Source organism: Panicum hallii, chromosome 2 (genome assembly GCF_002211085.1).
Source record: "Panicum hallii strain FIL2 chromosome 2, PHallii_v3.1, whole genome shotgun sequence".
In the NCBI taxonomy this organism is placed as follows: Eukaryota; Viridiplantae; Streptophyta; class Magnoliopsida; order Poales; family Poaceae; genus Panicum; species Panicum hallii.
This window is the reverse complement of record NC_038043.1, coordinates 40,817,990-40,841,433: the sequence shown is the minus strand read 5'-3', so window position 1 is coordinate 40,841,433 and position 23,444 is coordinate 40,817,990. Positions and strand designations below refer to the sequence as shown.

Here is a 23,444-nt window from a genome sequence, read left to right as displayed (position 1 = left end):
GCATCGCCGTGACGAGCCAGCAGCCATAGCCTCTGGGCTCTGCCTCCTGCGTGGTGCGTGCCGCACGCGGCCGCATTTACAAGCCCGGCCGGCCACCCGCCGCCTGCGCGCGCACGGGCGAGCCGGCCGGCCGGGGAGCGCAGCCAGTGTACGACCGCCCCGCCTTACGAGACACCGTCGGGATTCGGGAACCGCGTCTATCCGCAGTCGTGCGCGCTGCTCGCTCGGCGGAGGATCGTCGGAAGCACTCACCTACCGGCCGGGCCGGGTCCGCCACCCGTTCGCCGCCGCGGTCTTGATCTTATTGCGATCGATCGACTTGGTAGCAGCATCCGATCCGTTGCATGAGACCGGGCCGGCCGCCGTGAACAGTCGCCGTACGTGCTGTCTACGACCACTCTACCCTCGTGACATCCCACCTAAGATCGAGCCCGGGGCCGGCCTACTGCTGTTAACGCTCCCATAAACCAATCGTCCGCCACCAGCTCACTCGGCCCTGCCGTGGGCCGCGACGAGGTTCTTCGTTCCATCCCGAGCTCACGAGCGCACAATGCAAGCAAGACCTAGAAGTTTCATGGCCTTTTCCTTTTGTTTTCTCCGATCCTTTGACCATTGTTGCCATTGAATTCCGTGGCAGGGTGGGGGGTTGCGGTTGGTTTACCCCACGCGGAGTTAAACCAATCGTCCGCGCTGAGATGAGGAGGGCGGGCCAGGCCACCAGCGGTTCTTAAAGCCCCAAATCTACTCCCCCTTGTTCCTGTCGCGCGCAGTGGCATCAATGTGGGGGCGCCGCCGGCCGGCCCTTGGAGCGGAAGAGGCTGCTGCGGCCTGCGGCTGCGCCAGCCGATGCGATGCATGGGCAGATCGTCACCGGAGTGCAGAGATGGCTCCCCGTTCTCTGCAGGGGCTTTGCACTGAGGCAATGCTCCACCAACCGGCCAGGAGGCAGTAAGGGGTGGATGCAAACTCTACTGGGACTCCTTCCTGCAAAGGAGGATCGTCTCAGCTGCAGGGCTTCACGCTTTATCTTTTTTGAGTGCTTGGCATCTGGGTGCAGCTGTAAGCATCTGCTCACACAGTCCCGTTGCGATCCCACCACCGAGCTACGCGCTCGTTTGCGCTTCGCGCTTTACTGACCGAATCCATCGGCCTGAATTTGCCAAATAAAACCACTGTGAGATCTCGCGCGATCCGGGCACGATTACAGTTCTCACGGGGGAAACAGATGGAGCTACAGCTACTCCCCGGAGCTGCCGGACTGGGAACAGAACCGGACGGGACGGCTAGCTACCAGCAAACCGTCAAGCAGCAGCTCAAATCCTGCTGGCAGGGAGCTCTGCTTCTGTGTGACCTGAAAGATCGGCACCACTGCTGCTTCTTCCTCTACTGCTTCTACTTTTTTCTTTCCTTTTCTTTTCTCCCCGTTTCACCTAACTTTGCCTGCAGCATGAATGTCCCCTAAACCGCATGACGAGCGGCTCTTCTGCCGGGTCGCGCTTCACATGCCTTGTGCCCCGCACGCTCCTGGTGAAAAAAATGACCCCGTAAAACACGAGCCCAACTGCCCAGGAGCCACGTAGCACCTGCAGTTACATGACAAGTCTGCTTTGCGTGAGCCTCGCCTTGAATCAGCGGACAGCAGGTTGATAATGACACACACCCATCCGTCCTTTTATTTTAGTACCATTTTAAAATCCCTGTCGTCAAGCTTTTTAGATCAGGTCCAAAATAGTACACTCGATCACAATCGCAGGGGAGATACGACGAGAACAGCTACCGGCAGTATTTTCAACCATGAATATACTACAGTTTTGTTGTTAATTTTTTAGGATTCATTAGATTCACTAAAATATATTATTGAGTTTATTAAAAATAATACCATGATCGCAGAGATCGTGAAAAAAAAACAAGTAGCAAGGATCGTCATCGCACTGGGGAAAAAAAGCATCAAATGGAAAGAACACACTTATCACCTTTTTGGTCCTTGCACGGGTCTTAGTGGGCCTTCCGTACTTAAAAGAGCAGGACAGATGCCATGTCCCTTTCGCCCCAAATCTGCATGCAGACACGTAAACATCCAATTAAACCCCACAGTTGCAAGGGAACCAAAAAGACGGCTGCATCCTACACTTTGTTTCTGATAGCTGTAACACTCTAGGCTTCACGCTCATCTATCTGTTCATAACTCATAAGTTTCACGGATGGCCCAGGAAAAAGAAAGAAAGCAAGTGTAGCTGGCGTTGCTAAAAATAATGCAAAGTACTTCAAATTTTTTACTCTTTACAACTCAAAGAAAGGTTCCATGGTTAGTTGTAGGGGAAACGAAAAGAGAGCAGCCTACTACGGTTAAGGTAGCTGCAATACTTTAGGGTTTCACTCGTTTCTTGCGCATCAATTGCTAGTTCCAAAACACAGATGCCGGCAGTTCATGACGGTGCTTTTGGTACTGTTCACTTTTGCTTTGTTGCATCCCGGTCTAATCTAGAGTTGATACGTATTTCTAACTTTTAGTTATGTTTTCAGGTACTGCTCAAAAGTCAGAACCGTTGAATGGACAGGAGAAGCCCAACACCGGCATATTGTACCTGTATTTGATGGGCCTGGCTTTGAGTGACTCACAAATATGGTGATGCTCACTCCCTAACCAAATGAAAGCATATAGCATTGAATGACACTTATTGCCTTTGCTATGGCCATCAATAAATTAGTTGTATTTAAAGATTCTAGTGACATGAATCCATATATATACATTCCAGTTTGAACTTAAGTTTGGTATGAATCAATCATAGGATATCATCACTTAGCTTTCTGTTCTCGTTTTCATGTTTTGCAAGAACAGGAAGGGTTCTAATTTGTTTATTTGCATATCATATGACCATACCCTTGTAAGGTGCACCATGTGTCTAGTCTTTCTTTTTTCCTTTTTTAGATGACCATATGTCTAGCCTTCTAGAGAGACTTGCATGAATGAACTCAAACACAAGCAGCAGAGAACGAGCCACATGGCCTTGATTTGAGCCATGATCTATGGATGCAAACTTCCATGGGATTTGCCAGCACACATTTTCTCCTGCGAATGATGCTCTCAGATGGCAGGACACATTTTCTACAAACTGGCGCTGAAAAACAGCACCACGCATTTCCTGCTGCTGGCATTCATGGTCTCGTGGATGGCGGCAGTACCTACACAGTATATCCATTTTAAAAAATGGCGCAAACGGGTGAGGTAAAGAAGAAACAATATTACTCCTTGGCTCAACCAATTGGCGAAAACACAGGTACCAGAAACCAATAAAGAAAAGGCAGGAGAGAGAGAGAGAGAGAGAGAGAGCGCTGTGCTGCCTGTCATTCTTGTAATAGGGAGGGGCGCCATCGCCGCAGCTTTGTGATGGTTGGTTGGTTGATGAAGCCCATAAATCCCGGTTGTACCAGGGCAGTGCTCCCTCGGCATTGAATGGCCCTTACTGCAGCGGGTGAGCTCTCTTCAATGCGCCCGCAGCCAGCACTCTGATGTTGCCTTCCTTCAAGCACTCCAAGTCTCCAACGCGCCACGCCGGCTGCCTACATAAACCAGCTCGAACGCGGCAGAGCGAGGTTGAGAGGTGGGAGCCGAGGGTTGAGGGAGGGCGACGGCTCGAGCCGCTGGCCTCTTGCTGGTGAAGAGCTCTTCTTGGCTTGCTTGGTAGGGGCTTCTCAAGGTTCAGTCCAATGGCGTTGAGCAGGGGACCGGTGCTCTTCTTCAAGCTCCTGGCGTGCCTCCTCTGCCTCTTCGACCTGTCCCATGGTGAGCGCCTCCGTTTCACATTTTGATACTGCAATGCTGAAAGATTGTCTCTCTTAGAAGCGCTGAAGATATGTTTCCCAGCTTCTGCTTTCTTGTTTCCTACCTTTAGAGTTCTTCAGAATCACTCTCTTTCCGCCATCTTCTGTCATTGTAGTCGGTGGCTTTTGTTTTCGGCTATCACCTGTTGGCCTGCCGCTATCGTTTCAGAATGCTGAAGTGGCAGACCATCTTTTAGGCTATCATTCGCATATTTATATATATTGAATAAAGTAATGTTTAGGAAGAAATAGCAACAGACAAGAATATAAAAATATACGCACCTGATATGCCATCCAGGGTGGCACAATGTCAGCCTTATTATGTCATGAGCTCATGTAAGCTCTCAATCAGATCAAAACATACTCTGCCAAAAAGTGATAGGCTCAGTTTCAGTTAACGGTAAAAGCGTAATCCCATGTCCTTGTAGGCAAGAAGCAGTTCACCTTGAAGAACCTCCCTCCTCTCCGGAAGGCCAGCAGCTACCCCACGCGGTGCCCGGCGACGTACGACTACATTGTCATCGGTGGGGGCACCGCAGGCTGCCCACTGGCGGCGACGCTGTCGCTCAGGTACAAGGTCCTGCTGCTGGAGAGAGGAGGCTCCCCGTACGGCAACCGCAACGTCTCCTACATGGAGAACTTCCACATCGGGCTGATGAATATGGCGCCGGACTCGCCGGCGCAGGCCTTCATCTCCACCGACGGCGTCATCAATGCCCGGGCGAGGGTGTTGGGCGGTGGCACCTGTATCAATGCCGGCTTCTACAGCCGGGCCAGCTCAAGGTATGCAATGCATTGGATGCATGGTATACGCCAGCATCATGATCTATACTGGTGATTGCTCCCCCTGTGCATGACAAACAAGAAGATTTTTACTCCAAAAACGTTCAAATTTTTTTTTTGGTTGCCAGTGCATACAATGGGCAGCATTAGTTTCACACACAAGAATACACACGCAAGCACAAGAGAGCAAGTGCACAGGTTGAAATCAAAGGTTAGCTTAAGCAATATATTATGGTATTGCCATCAATCAGTCTATATGTAGCCAGCCAGCCAGCAGCACACTGACCAGTCACTTCCACGACTGTAGACTCAGTTCTACGGTAAATAGAGAGCAGTGATAGCGACAGGATGAAATAAATGATAAGGTCTGCCTGACTGCTAGCATACTGCTACTATCTGCTACTATTACTCATTCTGCATCTTAGCAGTGTACAGAAACATTCAGCAAGAACAAGTAAACGCCTAGTATCAACAAATCAATGTCCTCAATAGCATTCAGTTATCCATAATGAAACGTTTCAGACCAATAGGACCCTCAGGCTATAGCCTATAGGCACTTACATCAACGTCACCAGCTCACTCACGCAGAAAAGAAACTATCAAGTATAAGCCAAATGCATGCCAAAGTAGCTAGCAGCCATACCAAAAGCCATCTACTATCTCCTACACTTGCAGCACAGGGGACACTCGAATGTATCATATATGTCTCGGTCCCCCTGGACATGATGATTCTGGTTCGACATGTTCTAGTTTTAGGGCACCATCACAGGAACAGTTCTAAAATCAGCTATAGTTCTGATTCTTGAGAAATAGCATACAAAAGAGTGTTTCCTGGATAACCTGATTACTTAAAGAGAAACATTCAGATACTAGATTAGTATGTATTGAAGTGCTTCAACTTAGTATGTAGTGAAGTGCTTCAGCTTTGTTAGTGTCAAGATGCGACTAGCGCTGCAGGTAACACATTATGTGGTTCTCTCCCAACAAAACCTTTTAAGACCACCTCGTGTTTCTTGTCAGAGTCTTACAGCTATGTACCACTAGAGTCTACAGCAGCAACCTAGATTTAAAGAGGCAACAAAACAATATCACATGGGGTCATAATTGCTTTGATGCTATGGACTATGGTAACTATCTTGACTGGACAGCCTGAGAAATAACCTTAGCCCCTGTACAGCTCAGGCCAACTACGACAAGAATCAAGATCAACCTACCAAGACATCACCTCTCTTTAAATAGTTTTCATGAACCTAAATTAGGAAAATTCAATGATCAAAAGGTGCAATATTTCTTTTCCAATAATTCTATTATGCCAATATTCCTGTTGGTAATTCAGTTGCTGTGACTTACATACCTGTGTTACTGTACCAACAGCTTTATCCAAGAGGTCGGCTGGGATGAAGACCTGGTGAACAAGTCCTTCCCTTGGGTTGAGGAGAAGATTGTCCAGTGGCCTAAGATCGCGCCTTGGCAGGCTGCATTACGGGATGGGCTTCTACAAGCAGGTGTAGCCCCCTTCAATGGGTATACCTATGATCATGTTTCTGGGACAAAAGTGGGTGGCACCATTTTTGACGAGACCGGGTACCGCCACACGGCTGCCGACTTACTTGCAGCTGGAGATCCTAACAACCTGAGGGTGCTGCTCCATGCTAGTGTGCACAGGATAGTATTCGACTCACGACAAGGTAATCAACTAATCATTACCCATGTCCATATGCATCCAACCTTCCTAAGATGTGTCATGTTACAAAGCAGTAGAGTTATTGAAATACATAGAATAGAAAGAGTAGAAACTGCAGTCAATACATACCATTCTCAGAAACATCATTTCTGATGCAGGACACCTGAAGCCAAGGGCCATTGGAGTCCAATTCACTGATGAAAATGGGAGACACCACCATGCATTTCTGAACAACAACAAAGATAGTGAAATAATTGTGTCTGCTGGTGCGATCGGTACCCCGCAGTTGCTTCTGCTCAGCGGAATTGGACCGAAGAACCACCTCAAGAGTCATAACATTCCTGTGGTTCTCCATAACAAATACGTGGGTAAAGGGATGGCTGACAACCCCATGAACTCCATCTTCATACCCACAAGAAGCCCTCCACGGCAGTCCCTCATTGAAACTGTTGGAATAACTGAAGAAGGTGTGTTTATTGAGGCTAGCAGTGGTTTTGGCCAGTCATCAGAGAGTGTCCACTGCCACCATGGAATCATGTCTGCTGAGGTCTGGCATCTATAACTTGCGTACCAGTTTCAAATTGCATAATTTTTCCACAAGCTTCATACTACACTATGATGCTTTTTATGCAGAGTAGAGCACAAAAAGTAGTTCCAGACCAATGCCACACACAATTAGGGAACCTGCTTCTTTGAGCTAAAGCATGCATAAAAACTAGGCAATACCCAAAGTGCATGTAGCAATTCGTATTTTGCTACATGAAGAACATAATTTAGAAGTAAGATCCATCCATTAATTGCCAATGGATATGCATCTGTGCATTATCTCACATTCTAATAAATAGTTGTAGTAAGCAGTGTTTAAGGCATGCCTTATGTTTAGACTTTCTTTTTTATGTGCTAGTATTTCTGCTTGGAGCAAAACAAAGAAAAGAAAAGCTCAATTTAATACATGGGCTGAACTCTTGCAATGCAATTATAGCTGACAACATACCTTTTATGATTATGTGAAATTTGTTATCACTTTAGTCTCATCAATCTAATGCACTACCACACTGCATGCCTGCAAATGCAGATTGGACAGCTGTCTACAATTCCTCCAAAGCAAAGAACCCTGGAAGCAGCCCAGAAATATGCTCAGAACAAACTTAACCTACCCAAAGAGGTATTCCATGGCGGTTTCATACTTGAGAAGATCGATGGTCCTCTGTCCACAGGCCATCTGGTCCTCACAGACACTGATGTCCGGAACAACCCAGCAGTTACCTTCAACTACTTCAGTCATCCACAGGATCTAAATCGTTGCGTCTATGGTATCAAGACCATTGAAAGGATACTCAAGACAAACCGTTTCTCTGAACTGTCTGCTGATGGCACCGGATTTTCAATGGAAAGGGTGCTCAATATGAGTGTGCAGGCTAATGTGAACCTGATACCCAAGCATACAAACGACACAGAATCCCTGGAGCAGTTTTGCAAGGACACAGTGATCACCATCTGGCACTACCATGGTGGATGCCATGTAGGGAAGGTGGTTGACCAGCATTACCGGGTGCTTGGAGTCTCAGGTCTCCGTGTAGTAGATGGCTCAATATTTTCTAGATCACCAGGAACAAACCCTCAAGCTACTGTCATGATGATGGGCAGGTATGGTACCTCACACAGATGAAACTTGTTTGCTACCAAATAAATTGCAACTAAATTCCAATTTTAGAGTCTGAATCTCCTTTTGTCATGTTTCTTGCTCAGATACATGGGAGTAAAGATCTTAAGGGAAAGGCTGGGACGTGCAGCTGGAGTGTAGTCGATTCCAGGACATTAGCCTTTTATTATGTGTGGCCTAGGACAGAAATTACTAATTTTTTTGGGATCCAGAATGAATCGCCGAAGAAAAACAAGCTACGAGTTTCATCTGTACCCAGTAGTCATTTGTCTAATATGATATTGCAGACTGAATGGTTGATTGACCCCTTCTTTTTTCTTGTTTTAATGGATTTCGGGAAACAAGCTCCCATGAACTGCTCCCACATATGCTCCCTGATCTTACAGGGAAGTTTGAGCTTGTTTAACAATACTACATCATATACTCCCTGATCCATGGCATAGTGCAGTATATCACGAAAGAGAAAAAGACTCAAGAAATCAATAATCTGACTTTATTCCACTGGATAACAATGGTATAACTTTGCTACATAAGTTTCCTCTTTTGAGGGGGGAGAATGAAAAGTTAACTCTGAAAGCACCAAGCTCAACATATTACATTTGGTAATCATTTTACTCAACTGGAAGTAAAGAAACTCCGCAATCATTAATTAGCAGCACCTAACTGATAAAACAATGAGTGTGTTTCAAATAAAATAACAATTCTAGAGCCTTACAGGTATCCTGAGACCGTCATAGCTAAGCTGGATGTCAAGACCCTCTGTCTCCATCAGCCCGGCAAGATCATTATTTACTTTCTCATGGTCCATTAAATGCATCATTCCTGCAGATACCATTTGCTTCAACTAAATGAATGGCAAGCACAGGCACTATAAACAATGAAATATGGGACATCAGACATGTGAATGAAATCTGGTCAAATACTCAAATTAAGCACTATAGACTTCCATGCCCATAGACAAGAAAGGTATACCATTTGAGTTTCTAATGCTTCAATGCTGGAGAAAAGGGGGGGAATAGTCTGTTTCTAACGTTTCTAACAATATCAATTCTAAATGGTGACAGAACATATATTTAGTCTTTTGTTTCATAAGTATTGAAAGAAATAATATCAAATAAGGGTAAACAAATAATATTAACCTCAACCTGAGTTAGAACTATGCATGCAGAACTTCTCCGCATTTTTGCTCTGGCATATATAAGGTCATAAAACTGTGGTTTGATGGTTCATTTGTTCAACTACCTTGACCATTTTTTGTTTTCTTTTGAAATGGGAGCCCAACCACCTAATCAGAAGGCATGCACATTTTGAACGAGCCGTTGGCTCAGTGGTTGGGTTCGGTCAGTGGAGCGCCCACCACCCACGTTCAAGCATCCCTCAGTGCGGGTTTTGCACCGGGGATCTGTTCCCCAGTTTCTTCTTCTGTAGCAGCCTCACACATGGATGCGCCACAATGATCAGGGTGACTTACATGGCCATCACGTGCGAAGCTTGTTGGTGACACGTGTGCGTGTGGTGGTGTGAGTTCAGATACTATAGCTTCTACTTGAAGGGTTGAGGCATAAAAAAAGGCATGTACATTTTTGTCCTGTTAACTGTGTAAAACAATCATGCAAGCTTTTCTGTAGCAAACTAAGCAGTCCGTTCAAGAGTGGGTTTTATTTTCTGTGCATCCACAGGGAAACCAAAACGCAATAGTATTGAAAACTGAAAAACTAGCTTGATGCAATTCTCTATAAACTTATAACAGAAACATGCACATGAGTGGTCAATGAGTTCCTACCGGTAAACAGTGCTTTCTTTGGTTTGATTTTCCTAACTTCGTCGATGGCCTGCACGGTTGAAGTATATATAAAAAAGGATTAGTGCAACAGGAAGAAGCTAAGAGCTGTTATACTAGAGCTTTAGAACTAACCCTGGGTAGTCCAAAGTGCGTTGATGAAGAACGATCAGGTCTTAGAGCATCCTGTACAAAGTTATCCAGCAAACATAGATCCAATCAGTAATTAGTACTTAAGAAGTCTGCACATGAAGTCAATTAGAAAAGCTTTACAGCTTTGCAGAAAACCCAATATCTTTATGATTTAATTATTAGAGATAAAAAATTAAAATATATGATACCATTATAAGAAGTTCACAGTTTTCCAGAAGCTTGTAGGTTTCTTCAGGTATATCACTGACATCACTGCATGCATCATAGTAATTCAGACAAGTGACCTTACATCAACGTAGTTCATTGTTGTAAGTTAGCCTTGCACTGAACTCAGTTTACCTTATGTAGCATATGTCAGCAAAACGAAAACCAAGAGAACGGTAACCCTGACCATGCCAAACAGGTAAAGGAATCACCTGAGATGGAAAAACCATAGATTCAGAAAATAAGATGAAGCACCTCTATGTTTATATCTCAACCATCAAAATACTGTTAGCATCCACTGATATAGAAACAAAACCAAATGAATGGACACTTACAGATAATTGAAAGAATAAATGATAACTTCATGACAGATTTAATAAAATTCAAATGCTGGCAAGTTTTGCCAGTTTGCTTCGGGCAGTCATTATAACCCAAATCACTGAAACTGTGGAGCTTCAAATTGGCCAATTACTAAAGGGAAATGCTTCACATACAACACATCTGTACAACTCTACAACCAAGTGGTTATAAGCCCTTGGTTGTAAAGGAGCTGTAAGGACACGTTGTGTTACTAAAATAATCTCAATCAATTAAGTGAAGCTATCCATGGTAGTTGACCAAAATAAGGTGATACAAACAAATTTATAATTGTGGCCCATACATCATTCCATTAGTTATAGTTTCCTATTGCAAACCTCAAGATTGTGAACCATGAATGGTTCCTCTTTTATAATGTTGAATTGCAATGCTGAAACTGCCGCTCCAGGTATAACTACACTTGTGTCGATCAAATAATAGTGGGTCATCTTCATCACCTGTCACAAAGAATTTTGGGGGGGGGGCAGTTTTTTATTAGGACGAAAACAAATTGAAGAAATTAATCGCTGTTTTAAAACTACCACTTAACAGCCTAAGATAGTTCTCTGCCTAATCCTAATCCTAATCTGTTGCCTAAGTTGCAGTAGTATTACAAGTTATCCCAACCTCATAATCACGCTCCGCCACATAAATTGGGATCGATGGCTGCACATTGTTCGTCCAATCACGAAGGCAATCAAGGCCTGCACCATAGTAGAAATTATCTTCCTTTTTTCCCCTTTTTTTGAAGAGGACAAGCTAAAAAGTAACAAGGATAATGTCCCAGCTAATACAGTCACCCTTGCTTTGAGTTAAGCAGTTTCAACATGATAAAAAAGGGTTACCAAAGGTGGCAAACCTCCAATGGCATCAGCATGAGAGTGGGTAATGATGACAGCGTCGACCGTCCTCAACCTGAAAAGTAGTAGTAATGCCAGTAAACACTTCGCATGACCAACTTTGCGAACACAAAGAACACTGAACAGTTTATCAGATCAGATCAGGGACAGTACCCAAGTGCAGGGAACCACTGGAGCGCAGAGTGGTAGAAGAACCTGAAAGAGATAAACAAAGCATAAGCTAGTTATTTGGGTCAGCGAAGAAATGAAGCAAGTTGTAAGGCTCATCAATAGCACATACTTGCCGGCATCGACGAGGATGTTAGCGGTGCCAGAAGGGGTGTCGTGGCGCAGGAGGATAGAGGTGTTGCGCCTCCTGTTTGGGTTCCCCGGCTCGACCGCCTTGGTGCAAACCTGCACGCAGGACAGGACACGGAAAGCTACAGCAACGACAAGGTGCCGCGGACAATGCAATGTTGCTGGGATTGATACAGAGATGGCGAATGAGGGTAATGTGGCATACGGGGCAAGTCTTGGTGGGGTGTGTGAGGCAGCTGACACGTGGGATGCCCTCGCTGGTGCCCGTGCCGATGAAGATTAGCTCCGACTGCAGGGGTTGGTCCCCCTCCTCCACCGAGGAGCCAGGGGCCACGCCGCCGGGAGACGAGCGGGCGACGCCGCAGAATGAGCGCGCTGGAAAAGGAGCAAACAAGCAATCAGCGGGGTGAGGCGTTACGTCGAGCAGCTCATACGCGGCCGAGAGGGCGGTAAGTTCCGTGCAGCTCAGGGCACGCGACGCACCGAGGCGGAGGCGCGGGAGGTGGGGAAGCCGCGTCGGGGACGAGAATGAGGAGGGAGCGAAGCGCGTCTCGGCGGCGGCTGCGGCGAGGCCGGGGAACGCGCGCGACGCCGGCGGCGCCATGAGCGGGACCTGCCCGCGCAGGATCGCCGCGGCGATCGCGCCCGTAGCAGCGCGCGTCATCGTCGGCGGCGGTGGCGGCCGGCGGGCGATCCGGGGGCGGGTCTCTCTCTTGCCGGCGGCCGCTGGTCGCGGGGCGAGGAAGGGACGCTGGCAGGTGGGGCCCCGATCCCCGTGCGCGTCTGGTGGCAGAGAAAGCTCCAAAGCTTTCCGTACTTAGTCCGGAAAAGGTGTACGATCACTGACAGGTGGGGCCAAAATTTTGCGGTTCCCGCATGTCGGTGAAAAGTGTTGACGTCTCGTTGATAATAGTTTTCTTTTTAGAGGGCTGCTCTTTGTTAGGCTCTGAAGTTTGGGCTTTGGACTCTGATTGGGCCGGGCCGGGGAATATACCATCGCTTCCTCCTCCCTTTCCCCCAGCGTGCGCTGTTCGGAACTTGCATCTGTTCTGGCCCTCCCGGAGACGATCGACTTCGCCGGCGACGCCATCTAGCCACAGGCACGCCCGCCCCCCTCTCCCTCCCACCACCCTCTCTCTCACTCTCTGAATCTATCAATCCTTTTCTTTATGTCGGTTGGCATCGGCGTGAGGAGCAACTGAGGCATGGTGTTCGCCTGATCCTCGGATGTTCGAGTCTTAGGAACCGTTGGTTCTTAGCAGCGCCCATGTTTCGATTCACAAGACATAGAAGCTTTCAGGTTTTAAATTAGCGAATAGCATTCACAACACATTCCTGCTGTCCGTAATAGAGCGATAGATCGGTTTATGCTACTGAAAGGGGGAATGGCAATCCGTAGGGCTCCTAACTCTTTTACTGGAGAACTTGATGCGCAATTGTTCACCCTAGCCGGTTCTTAAATATCCTCCCCACAACAAGACCTCTGGTCTGCTTCTGTTCCCGCCAAAAAATCCGATCTAAAATCGAGAAAAGAACAAGTATTCATCCACATTTTTTTTACTAAAACCCCTTTTCTTTCTATTCTACTGAAATGACAAAGGAGAAAATCTATTGAGATGGCAAAGGAGAAAAGGTGGATTTCCAGTCACAGGCTGCCAAATTCAGAACAAATTAGAACCATTAACTATAATTTGAATTTTCTTTTTTTGAATTGCAGTAGTGAACGACTGGTATCCCCCCCCCCCCCAAAATTATTTTTAATGGTATAAGAAAATCGAATAAATGTTTCCCTAATCTGTATATAGGGAAACTCCAGGTCCCAGGCAATGTCTTGAGGTCATGGCAAGATAATCATGCATATATGTTACATCTTTGCTTGAATAGTATGCAGCTAGTTTGGTGACGTCACTACCAAATGGATTGTCTCCTTCAGCACTCCCGGTATAGTATTAGTAAGATCCTTGACATTTTCGAGGCGGGCTACATAGTTTCACGAGATGCAAGCTAGCCACTCGCCATTTTTTTTCCCGTTGAAATGAGCTGTAACAGGAGTTTAATGTTATGTTGTTCTGTTTGCTCGTCCCTTCTCTCTAAGTGAAGGTCCCAGGTTTTTTTAGCAAATAAATGTCCCAAGTTTTTCCTTGTTTTTTCTGATGCGCTGAAAGCTCCTGCATTTTCAGGCACAACGGAGTGCTGAGGTGGAAGCACTCTGCTGTGAATGGGGAATGCTATGAATAAAGACAAAGGTCATGACAAGGAGACTCACGGAACAAGCAGCGATATAAACGAGAATACATCTGTGGTTGACGTGAAGGGTCCTAATCTGCTTGAGCGAGCAAAGGAAGAGATCGAAGCACTCGCCGGAGCTGTTCATACTAAGATGGAGCACCATTCTAGTCCCCATGAAAAGGAGGATGGTAATTTACCTAAACTGATGATACTTCACCTTTACTACTATGATTCTTTTTTATATATAGAAGGGAAGATGAAAGTTTTGAGGACAAGGAAGAAAGAACAATAGTGGCACTGAGAAACAATTAACATCTTACTGCTTTTTACAGTAGGACTTATATTATACTTTCTACTCTGCGTATTGTTCATCTATACCAATTTGAGCTAAGTACAATTTGGCTACTTACCGGTTAATAAGAGGATGGGTGATCGATCCTTCCTACCCAAGTACATTTTAGGTAGTTCACAGGAAAACCATTTGGCCCATCTACTGCAGATCTACAGCTGAGCCTTCCTACTCAATGTAGTAATTAAGATAATTGCACAAGGTTTACCCTGTCATTTGTTCACACTATTCAGACTTTAATGTGATTCATGACAAGAGCTAGTGATTTAGACCAAAGACCACTTTGGCCCTGCTTTATGTTGGAAGCAAAAGATGGTTCATGCTGGGGTTGCTAGCTATTACAGAGTTTAAGGTGCACAGTTTAACAAAGACCAAGAGCTTACACAAAGTATGATAAGCTAAGGGAAATTATCTCTCTAAACTAACTCCCTCTAGATGAACAAGTGATTTAATAGTAAAGCTATTTGAAAATGTGAAACTTAGGCTTCCTGCTCTACTAAACTATTTGCAAATGTGAAAATTCGGCTTCCTGCTCCCTTCTAGAGCATGTGTCCCTTTGCTTGTATTGATGAAAAGAATGTATTATGCATTTGTCCTAATTCTTTCAGCTTTTGGGAAAGAGTAGGTTTGTCCATTTTTTCCTGTGAGATCAAAAGAAATTTTGGAGAACATTAGCATGCCGACTTTTTCTTAATTGTAGAAAGGACTTATTGAACGTACTGAGTTCATAATGATCTTCATTCTCCAAATATTAAAATTTACTGCTACTTGATCGTGGAAAGTTGTGGATAGTCTTTCAAGCATTAAAGTTCTCTGGACTACTTACTGAGGTGCTGCTTTTCTAGTCTAAGATACTAATGCAAAAACTGGGGAAGAGTTCAATGTTTGTTTAGAAAAGTATTGAATATCTTAAATTCTTAGTTCCAAGTTTTTTATTCTGTTTACATATTACTAGCAGCAGTTAGATTCAGAACTTATGTTCAGTATGATGCAGACCTCTGAAGTCTGAGTGCATGCAGAATCGCATAAGGAAGACAAGGAGGGGAGCCTGCAGAAAATAAAAACCCACACAAATGAAACTCATGGAACAAGTACCGACATAAACGAGAACACACCAGTAGACAAAGTCAAAGGCCCGAATGTGTTTGAGCGTGCCAAGGAAGAGATCGAAGCTATTGCCGAAGCTATCCATCCGAAGGGACCAGACAGTAAGTGAGTGTGCCTGGGGGAATCTTCGTCTTCACTGGCTGCAAAAACATTAACATGAGCTATTACCAGATGAATGCATTTACACGGTGACCAAGATATCCACCTAGTGGTCTTTTGTTTACGTGCTCCGGAGCTGTAAGAGCTTTGTTTGTATGCTACACTGTTTTTCGTTGTGCAATTGAGGTTTTTCTGCCTAACAGAGAGGCATGTAAAAATACCGAATGTGGAATTGTGATGCCGAAATTATGTAAAAATACTGAATGTGGAATTGTGATGCAGGAATTATTGTGCTCGACAATGTGTTGTTTCACCAATTCACCATGCTCGTAAGCTGTAATAAGTGTGATTATGAAACTGCACGTAACGCAAATCTGTTTCTTTTTTCTAGACCATTACTTTCTTTTTGTCTTTTAGGCCGTGATACGGAATCCTGGTTGAAAGAAGCCCAACCCAGCCACGCCCAGCTCGGCCCAGCCGCCGCTGCAATTCCTCCACTCTCCGTCCAGCAACGGCGCAGCAGCAAGGCAGCCATGGCGACGGCGGCGGCGCAGGCGCTCCCGGCATCGATGGACGCGCGCGGGTGGGACGAGGCATCGTACCGCCGTGGCATCCTACGTGCTCGCGACTTCTCGTCGCGCACCCTCTTCCGCGCCGTCTTCTTCGACCAGAGCGACGACTCGGACTCCGACGTCCTCCTCGCCGCCGCCTCCAGCGATGGATCCCTCGCCTCCTTCTCCCTTTCATCCTGCATGTCCGCCGCTTCCGCCTCCTCCCAGGTTCCCCACCCCCTTCACCCCCCCCCCCCCCAACACACACACACACCCGTTCCGTGGCAAGAACCGATTTGGGGGGAGACTGAGTCTTTTTCTTGCTGGTTCGCAGGCGGAGGCTGCCGTCACGCTGGTTGATCCCGTCTGCATCGTGCAGGCGCACAGCGGCCCTGCCTACGATGTCAGGTTCTATCCCGATCCGCAGCAACCGCTGCTCTTCAGGTGACTGACTGCTGTGGCAATGTTCTCCATCTGGATGGAGATGGTGAGGGGTAATGGCAACTAACATGGTTCATTGGTTGTGTGTCGCAGCTGTGGGGATGACGGACGCATCCGTGGCTGGAGATGGCACGAGATGCAGAGCTGCCTTGTCCCGCTGTCCCTGCAAGGTGCAGCATTGGAGCTTCAATTCCTGTTAATATGCTTTACTAGACCTACAGGGCACTGAGATGTGACTAGAACACAAACACACAAAGAAAAAAGAATCACACATTTTTGGTAAACGTGTTGGATTTATGCATAATCTCACCTTATCTAGTAGAATTATGCCAGTTGAATAAAATCCACAATCTTGCTAGTCGAGAACATGATTGTGGTGAAAATGCTCGATAGTTGCTACTCAATTCATGTCTGAATATGCATCCAAATATTTTATAGCTTTATGTGAGTGTTGCCCCTTGAACCAATGCAGAAACTGGTATCCTTTCAATACATAATCAATACAGAGTGAAACAAAGCATCTGCTCTTTTTTATAAAAAAGAAGAAGCAAAGTATCTGTGTACACTCTTTTACCAATTTTCCTGTACATTTTACCCAGGAGATCATCTGGAACCAGCACTTGACTTGGTCAACCCTCAGCACGAGTAAGATTCTATAATGAGATTTGCAAATCACAGACCTTTCAGTGTACACCCTTTTCTCACAGACAGCTGCACGAGTTGTCCCATCTACCATATTTTCATTGTTGTTGCTAATAATTTTGTAGGGGTCCTTGGGGCTCTCGCTCTCCAATACCTGAAAACAATGCCATTGCAATTAATAAACAGGTTAATAACTGAAGCTTTTTCATATTTTTCATCGTTCCGGGAAGCATGACAGTACCTAATGTTTGTTCGTCATGCATATTGATTGATTCAATATATCTTGTCTACTGTTATCATCGGTCTCCAAACAGGATGGATCCATTTTCGCAGCAGCGGGTGATGCGTGCGCTTACTGCTGGGATGTGGTATGTATTTTCTTAAGGTAAATACTACATATAGGATTCTTGAACCATTTAGAAGGAACTGCTGTTCTGCTTTAGAGTCAGCATTGCAAGCTTTCGATAATATCAATGTTCTGTGCTTGAGAAGGTATCTGACACTTTTGTCTTGGCTGCTACTCCCAGGAGACTGGTAAATGTAAAATGACATTCAAGGGGCATACTGACTATTTGCACAGTGTTGCAATTCGTGAGTCAAACCGCCAGGTTATCTAATTGTGCTATGTTTCCATCATTTCATGTTGATCTTACCTATATTTTGTACCATATGTCACTCAGTGCTTTATTTTTCTTTCAGGTGGTAACAGGATCAGAGGATGGAACAGCCCGTATTTGGGGTGAGCGATGATTTCAAATTAGTGATCTTTTTCTTGTTTTGTGCTTCACATGTAGCTTGATGAATTTCTTCCTAACTCTATAACAGACTTTTTGCAATTTAGGTGGCAGCGCAATGTTGAGAAATAGAAGAATCATGTACCTATTTATCCCATAATAAGGGAAAAAACATGCACAACAAGCTTTAACAGTTCTGTTCCTACTGATTATTCATCTTTTTCTTATTTTCCTGCATTAAAGGATGCTCATTTACCCATAGTACAGTGATTTAAATTCTTTCTTGCCATTTAAAGGCTTGTGGTCGCCTGTTCATGCTCTTTTTGGACATCACAGATTGCAGAAGTGGGAAGTGTACTCAGGTTGTACATCCAGTAAAGAAGAAGGCATTTGAAAGCTCATGGGTCAGTTGTGTTGCCATTGATGCAAGTGAAAGTTGGCTGGTATAATCTGCCTTTAAAATCCTTAAGCTGCGTTAAACTTATATACATGAAGTATCTTGTTGCTTATATAACTAAGTTTGCTTAGCATTATATTCTGTTTATCTTACACATTCTTTATTCTTGTCTGTATGGTCATCAGGCTTGTGGCACGTCTAATGGTATATCAATTTGGAGTCTTCTCTCAAATGAGTGCATCTTTAATTTGGACTGTCATGCCCCTGTTCAAGACTTACTGTTTGATAAGAACCAAGTGAGTGCTTGTCCCTCCATCTCCATCTACTTCCTGTCTAAACTAGTGTCCATAAACTACTAAACTGATCACTATTTGACAGCAAAACATGTTTAGACAGATCATTTCATCATTTCTGTTGGTTGTGGCAATTTTGCTGATCCGCCTTTTTAACTACTTCAGTTATTTTCATGATCTCATTTGATTAAGGTGTATGATACTTGCACCAGTGCATGATATGATAATGTTTTAGTGCCCTTTTTCAAGCTTTTGTTAGTTGTTTGAATGCAAATCCAATTAGGTTCATGCAATTAGGTATTGATGGTGCACGTTCTTAGGGAAAAAACAATTTACATTTGTGCGAAAGAAAATGCAAACAAAAGGGGGAACTGATCATGATACACTTTAGCCTGCAGCCTGCCAACTTTTCAAGCTTTGCAATTTTGCTGGATTAGAACAATGGAAACAAAAGCTAACGATCATGATATGATTTAACTTGTAACTCAATAGGTTAACAGCCATTATTCTGCTAAAGGATACCAAGGTTTCCATATGTTATCTTTTATTGAGATTTACCTAATATGCATAGCATCTATTATTACTCGAACTTTCCTGTGATCCAGAAAGCATTCTAACTGTGCATTTTCCCTTTCATTTCGTTTGCATCCTTTCAGATTTTGGCAGTTGGTGCTGAACCTGTGCTCTCCCGTTTCACAATAAACGGGACAGTTCTTTCGCAAATAAAATGTGCTCCTCAGTCGGCATTCTCCATCTCCATCCATTCATCTGGGGTATGTACCTATCTTCCTGCAGATCCTCATTTGAACTTCTCGGTAGTGTTCTCCCCAAATTTTGGTTCTGCACAATCTGTTCATGATCGCAACCCTTGCCGTTCAGATGGCAGCTGTTGCTGGATACGGAGGCCTGGTGGATGTGATCTCAGAACTTGGGAGCCATCTGTGCACATTCGGTAGCAGGGGCCTTGACAAGTAAATTATCCGTGAGAAACGACCCTCTCCGAACGTTGCGAGAATGCAACTTCCACAATCACGTTGAGCTTTGTTGTGGAATGTGATGGCTGTATTTTTTGCGCTGCTCTTGCGCTTGTTTCGTTCAATGTTGTGTATGACAATGCACTACTGACCAAGATGGTCCCTAGACAGTAAATAGATGCTAGCAGCTCGTGGAAATGCGGAAAAGATCCATTCTGGTTCTCACTGGTCTAAAAACAGGTGAACGTTTCATTAGAACACTGCTTGTTGTTCATCACTGTACGTAGCTACGTTTTGAATTGGTGCCCAGGCATTACCTCCGTTTCTCATGTATTCAGATACCCAACCAAGAACAGTTAACATTCATGCAGATAAACATTGGTATCCGCTACCACGACCCAGTTTTGAATCTTCTGCGGCTTGAATTTGGGTGCCAGTTTCCATATAAAAACAAACCTTGTACCTAGAAAAAGGAAACACAAAAACAAATGCACAAAATGATGAATAGCTGCCAAATCCTCAGAATTATGACTAGCGACTGTAGTTCATATTCACCAGGTGAAAAGAAGACGCATGCAAATAAGTTCAAGACAATTTACAGCAAGCTGATTTTAAAATACAATAATTCCTGCTAGATTAAGCAGATAAAAGCTACAGATTTACAGTACTAGACTACCAGTGCATACATTGTTGAAGTCGACTGATTTCATCTTCCACCAGACCACCACTGACCCCTATGTGTAGCATGCAGATGAACACCCCATCCATGCAACCAGCGTAGGTACGCAGTTTTCTGGCAATATGTACACCAAATCCCTTCCTATATATACAGCAACCAGCATAAGGTATCAAGCTATCATCACCGTGGCTTAACTGAACCAACAGACTAGCATGAATGCGTTCTAAGAATAACTTCACCCTCTTGCTTCCTTCACTGATACATTTTTCATGTGCACAGAAGGTATTTATCTCATCACAGCTTGGGCAGCAGCCATCCGAGAGTCCAGCCAAGAAGCAATCCAGCACCAACAATCCCAACACCAACCGCGAACGCAACAGTGTTGCGGAGACCACCTCTCCTGTTTGGCCTCCTGCCTCTCTTCCTTGTCCCATCTTTGTGCTCTTGACCTGGTGCCACCTTTTCCTTCACCATCATCCAGGGAAGTTCTGGGAACATGGCTGCTATCTGGTGATCTTTGAACCTGAGCTGGAGGCAAATGTTCTCCAGCTGCAGCATTTTCAGCCACTGCTTGCACGCAAAGAGGTGTGAGGCCTGACGAAACAACAGCTTAATGACGTGTTCTTTCTCATCATAGGCTTTCTTGGCAGCAATCTCGGCTTCCCTAGCACGTGTTTGTGAATGACGAAGAGCATCTAGCAACTTCGCCCTCTCAGAGGCATTCTGGTATGTCGGCTTGCTGCCTGGAGTACTGTTAGTGGAACTATAAGAATCCTGTGCACCCCTGCATTCAAATATGATGACATTACTACATGCGAGGGGCATGGACAAAATGTAAGGGTTTTCCAGTGCTGGAAAAACACATGTATCCCAGATGTGACACCTTAAATGTTAAGAATAACACCTTAAGTGTTAACAGTAAAAACTAAATCAAATTTTGTATTTACAATAGGAAACCAGAGGATTAGGAAGAAGTTATATTCTTCATATTTAGCCGCACTAGATATTCTATGTCAAACACAATATATCGAAATGGTGATCTATCTAAATTTTTCTCTTTTAGTGAGGAGAACAACATAAAACAAAAAAAAAAAAGATCCATGCAAATTCACAAAACTGGATTTTTGGTGATTGACTGATTGTGAAACAAGATGACAGAAGAACACTTACTCAGGTACATTATTTCTCCGTTGCTGTTCCCAGCCTCCCACATCAGATGAATTTGTCTCGATGGTGGTGCTTGAAACACTGTAGCTGCATGCCATAGTGTCATGTGCAAGATTTAGCTCTTTACGAGAAGGCAATGGCAGCTCATAATCAACCTTGTTTCCAGGGCTGTTCAGTTCAGCTCCATGAAACCATGCTGTCTTAGCCGGTCTTGGCAGATCATTGTTCACAATGTTCTCCATTGCTCTTTCAGCGACAAGGGACGCCAAACCATCAACATCAGCAACTTGCCACCATGGCTGGGACTTCTTGTTATCTTCCCAAGGTGCATCCATCTCGCAATATTCCTTTTGCGGCTTCTTCGGAAACAGAGGATCGAAAGCTTTGAACTCCGTGAACTCTTTATCCTCATAAATACAGTTGTTTGCATTTCCTTTGCACTTGAGACTTGTTGGAGAATAGCCAGCAAGAGTCTTCAGCTCTTCCAAACCTGTTTCAGATGTTTGCTTCATAAAAGCCGTTGAAACAATCCATGGAGGTTCAAATGGATCGACACCCTTCTTGGCTCCAACATCCTCTGGTTTAAACAATGGCTCCGAACCTTCCATTTTCTTCTCTCCAGCCTCCCCATTGATATAGTTGAGGTGCTCCCTAGCAAGAGCCATCTGGCACCCGAAGTTGGGCTGCAACTGGAGCCACCACTGGGTGTCTGTCGGCAAGCTGGAGCTCATCAGGTTCCAGTTTATGGGCATAAAGTTAGGGCTATGAGGATCTTGCGGGTTCGTAGGGTTTTCACCACTCGTGTCATGCTGTTGCGCGGACTGCGGACAGCATGCCAGCTTCGGAGCTCTCTTTGCATCCTCCTGAACCAAGCAGCGATTCGCAGCGCGTTGCCAGGCAGCTCTTGCTTCAGCGGCCGCCATCTTTCTCACATGCTAACAACCTGTCCACCACAAAATTGGTCAGGATCAATTCATTTGTTCCAGAAAAGAACAGCTGAGAAGTGCTCTAAACTGGAGGAGAAATTTCAGTATTTCAGTCGGTCACAGAACAAGATGCACTACCCATAAATGTTCAAGTTATTCTTGGGTAGGCGTAGTATCGCTCTGTCCATCAATAATTGGTTAGCATCGAAGGAGTGTAGTAGATGCGACCAGGAGCTTATATAATCTCAATCAATAAGTAGAGGACAGGTGTCCCTAAAAAAACTAAAGGCAGCTTGTTTCCAAGAGGCGCAAGCAACGTTGAAGTACACGGTATGTCCGCACTCCACAACCAATCAATCAATTGGCCAATTTTGGTGTCGAACCTTCCAGAACGAGGAGATTGAAGAAAAAAAAAAGGCAGAGATTGCGCAATCCGAATTGATGCATAAACCACAGCAGTCGGATCTGACTGCCGAGTGCCGAGTTCTCTCAAGCTCACAATATAGATGAACCGAAACCAACATGCGTGGCCGCAGACAAGGTCATCATCGTCAAACAGGCCAAGGATGGTGAACCGAGGCGTTCATCCGTGCCCAAGATCACACGCAAAAGCAAGAAAGAAAGAAAGAAAGAAAGAACAGAGCTAGGGAGAGAGAGGAAGAAATCAGGCGAAGGGAAGTGGGCTCACCTGGAAGCCCGGACCAGCGAGACGGCAGCACGCGGGAGGCTCTTGGGCGCAGGAAGCTTGAGCTGCGCAGCCGCGCAACGGTGGTTAAAGCCGCTGGATCATGGGCGCTGACTGAATCTAGACGCGTATCCCAGCGCGAGGGAGGAGGGAGAAGGCGACGAGCGGGACGGGAAAGGGGGAGGAGTAAAAGGATGGAAGGGATCTCGGTCCGTCCCTCCCAGCTTCCTTCCCCTCGCTGCTCTTCCGGATAACGACGTGGAGGAAGCCCAAGCAAGACTGGAGCGGCAGCAGAAGAAACCGACGAGTAAAATGATATTTTTCTCGGCCCCGATCGATCCTTTTCGTCGGATAGATTATTAGTAATAGTAAATGCTATCCTTCGCACACCGGACGAAGAAATGAGATGAGCAGCGGCTGCCGTCCCCGCACCCCGAAAGCGCCATTCTTACCAATTTCCCTAGGAGCGGTTCACTAGTCCAAGAAAGGGTGCCACGGATTTTTTTTTTTTACTAGTCCAAGAGAGTGGGGAAAAAAAGGTGCGAAGAATCCGTGCCGTCTCGTGGGA

At 45.3% G+C, this 23,444-nt stretch overlaps 5 protein-coding genes and 1 long non-coding RNA gene across 7 annotated transcripts; 3 read left to right on the top strand and 3 right to left on the bottom strand.

The window, feature by feature from the left end:
* Positions 1-3,647: 3,647 nt before the first annotated feature.
* Positions 3,648-8,262, top strand: LOC112880679 (protein HOTHEAD-like). The gene is made up of 6 exons (XM_025945415.1): positions 3,648-3,784; positions 4,251-4,605; positions 5,980-6,293; positions 6,448-6,836; positions 7,365-7,936; positions 8,039-8,262. The coding sequence occupies exons 1-6, from the start codon at positions 3,709-3,711 to the stop codon at positions 8,091-8,093; spliced, it is 1,761 nt and encodes a 586-aa protein (XP_025801200.1). The 5' UTR covers positions 3,648-3,708; the 3' UTR covers positions 8,094-8,262.
* LOC112880685 lies at positions 3,683-4,406 on the bottom strand. Its single transcript, XR_003226418.1, has 4 exons — positions 4,267-4,406; positions 4,105-4,187; positions 3,888-3,995; positions 3,683-3,820 (listed from the first exon to the last, which is right to left on the bottom strand). It is a non-coding gene; the product is annotated as an uncharacterized LOC112880685 (long non-coding RNA).
* A 161-nt stretch (positions 8,263-8,423) lies between the features above and the next one.
* On the bottom strand, positions 8,424-12,411 carry LOC112880683 (putative hydrolase C777.06c). The gene is made up of 12 exons (XM_025945419.1): positions 12,087-12,411; positions 11,809-11,978; positions 11,587-11,699; positions 11,460-11,501; positions 11,306-11,361; positions 11,074-11,150; positions 10,785-10,904; positions 10,225-10,301; positions 10,074-10,137; positions 9,868-9,918; positions 9,736-9,784; positions 8,424-8,774 (listed from the first exon to the last, which is right to left on the bottom strand). The coding sequence occupies exons 1-12, from the start codon at positions 12,265-12,267 to the stop codon at positions 8,656-8,658; spliced, it is 1,119 nt and encodes a 372-aa protein (XP_025801204.1). The 5' UTR covers positions 12,268-12,411; the 3' UTR covers positions 8,424-8,655.
* A 139-nt stretch (positions 12,412-12,550) lies between these two features.
* LOC112880684 lies at positions 12,551-15,688 on the top strand. Its single transcript, XM_025945420.1, has 3 exons — positions 12,551-12,703; positions 13,784-14,020; positions 15,201-15,688. Exons 2-3 carry the CDS (start codon positions 13,822-13,824, stop codon positions 15,395-15,397), a joined length of 396 nt encoding a protein of 131 aa, XP_025801205.1. The 5' UTR covers positions 12,551-12,703; positions 13,784-13,821; the 3' UTR covers positions 15,398-15,688.
* A 158-nt stretch (positions 15,689-15,846) lies between these two features.
* LOC112880682 (THO complex subunit 6) lies at positions 15,847-19,642 on the top strand. The gene is made up of 12 exons (XM_025945418.1): positions 15,847-16,166; positions 16,273-16,382; positions 16,473-16,549; positions 16,979-17,024; positions 17,147-17,207; positions 17,336-17,389; positions 17,549-17,629; positions 17,721-17,760; positions 18,092-18,198; positions 18,338-18,448; positions 19,102-19,218; positions 19,325-19,642. The coding sequence occupies exons 1-12, from the start codon at positions 15,921-15,923 to the stop codon at positions 19,418-19,420; spliced, it is 1,146 nt and encodes a 381-aa protein (XP_025801203.1). The 5' UTR covers positions 15,847-15,920; the 3' UTR covers positions 19,421-19,642.
* Positions 19,643-19,969: 327 nt separating this feature from the next.
* Positions 19,970-23,192, bottom strand: LOC112880681. Of its 2 annotated transcripts, XM_025945417.1 has the most exons (4): positions 22,880-23,192; positions 22,062-22,208; positions 21,269-21,974; positions 19,970-20,882 (listed from the first exon to the last, which is right to left on the bottom strand). In XM_025945417.1, exons 2-4 carry the CDS (start codon positions 22,186-22,188, stop codon positions 20,393-20,395), a joined length of 1,323 nt encoding a protein of 440 aa, XP_025801202.1. In that variant the 5' UTR covers positions 22,189-22,208; positions 22,880-23,192; the 3' UTR covers positions 19,970-20,392. The 2 variants fall into 2 exon arrangements, with proteins under 2 accessions (XP_025801202.1, XP_025801201.1); XM_025945416.1 differs by having other exon boundaries at positions 21,269-22,208; positions 22,880-23,191.
* Positions 23,193-23,444: the final 252 nt, after the last annotated feature.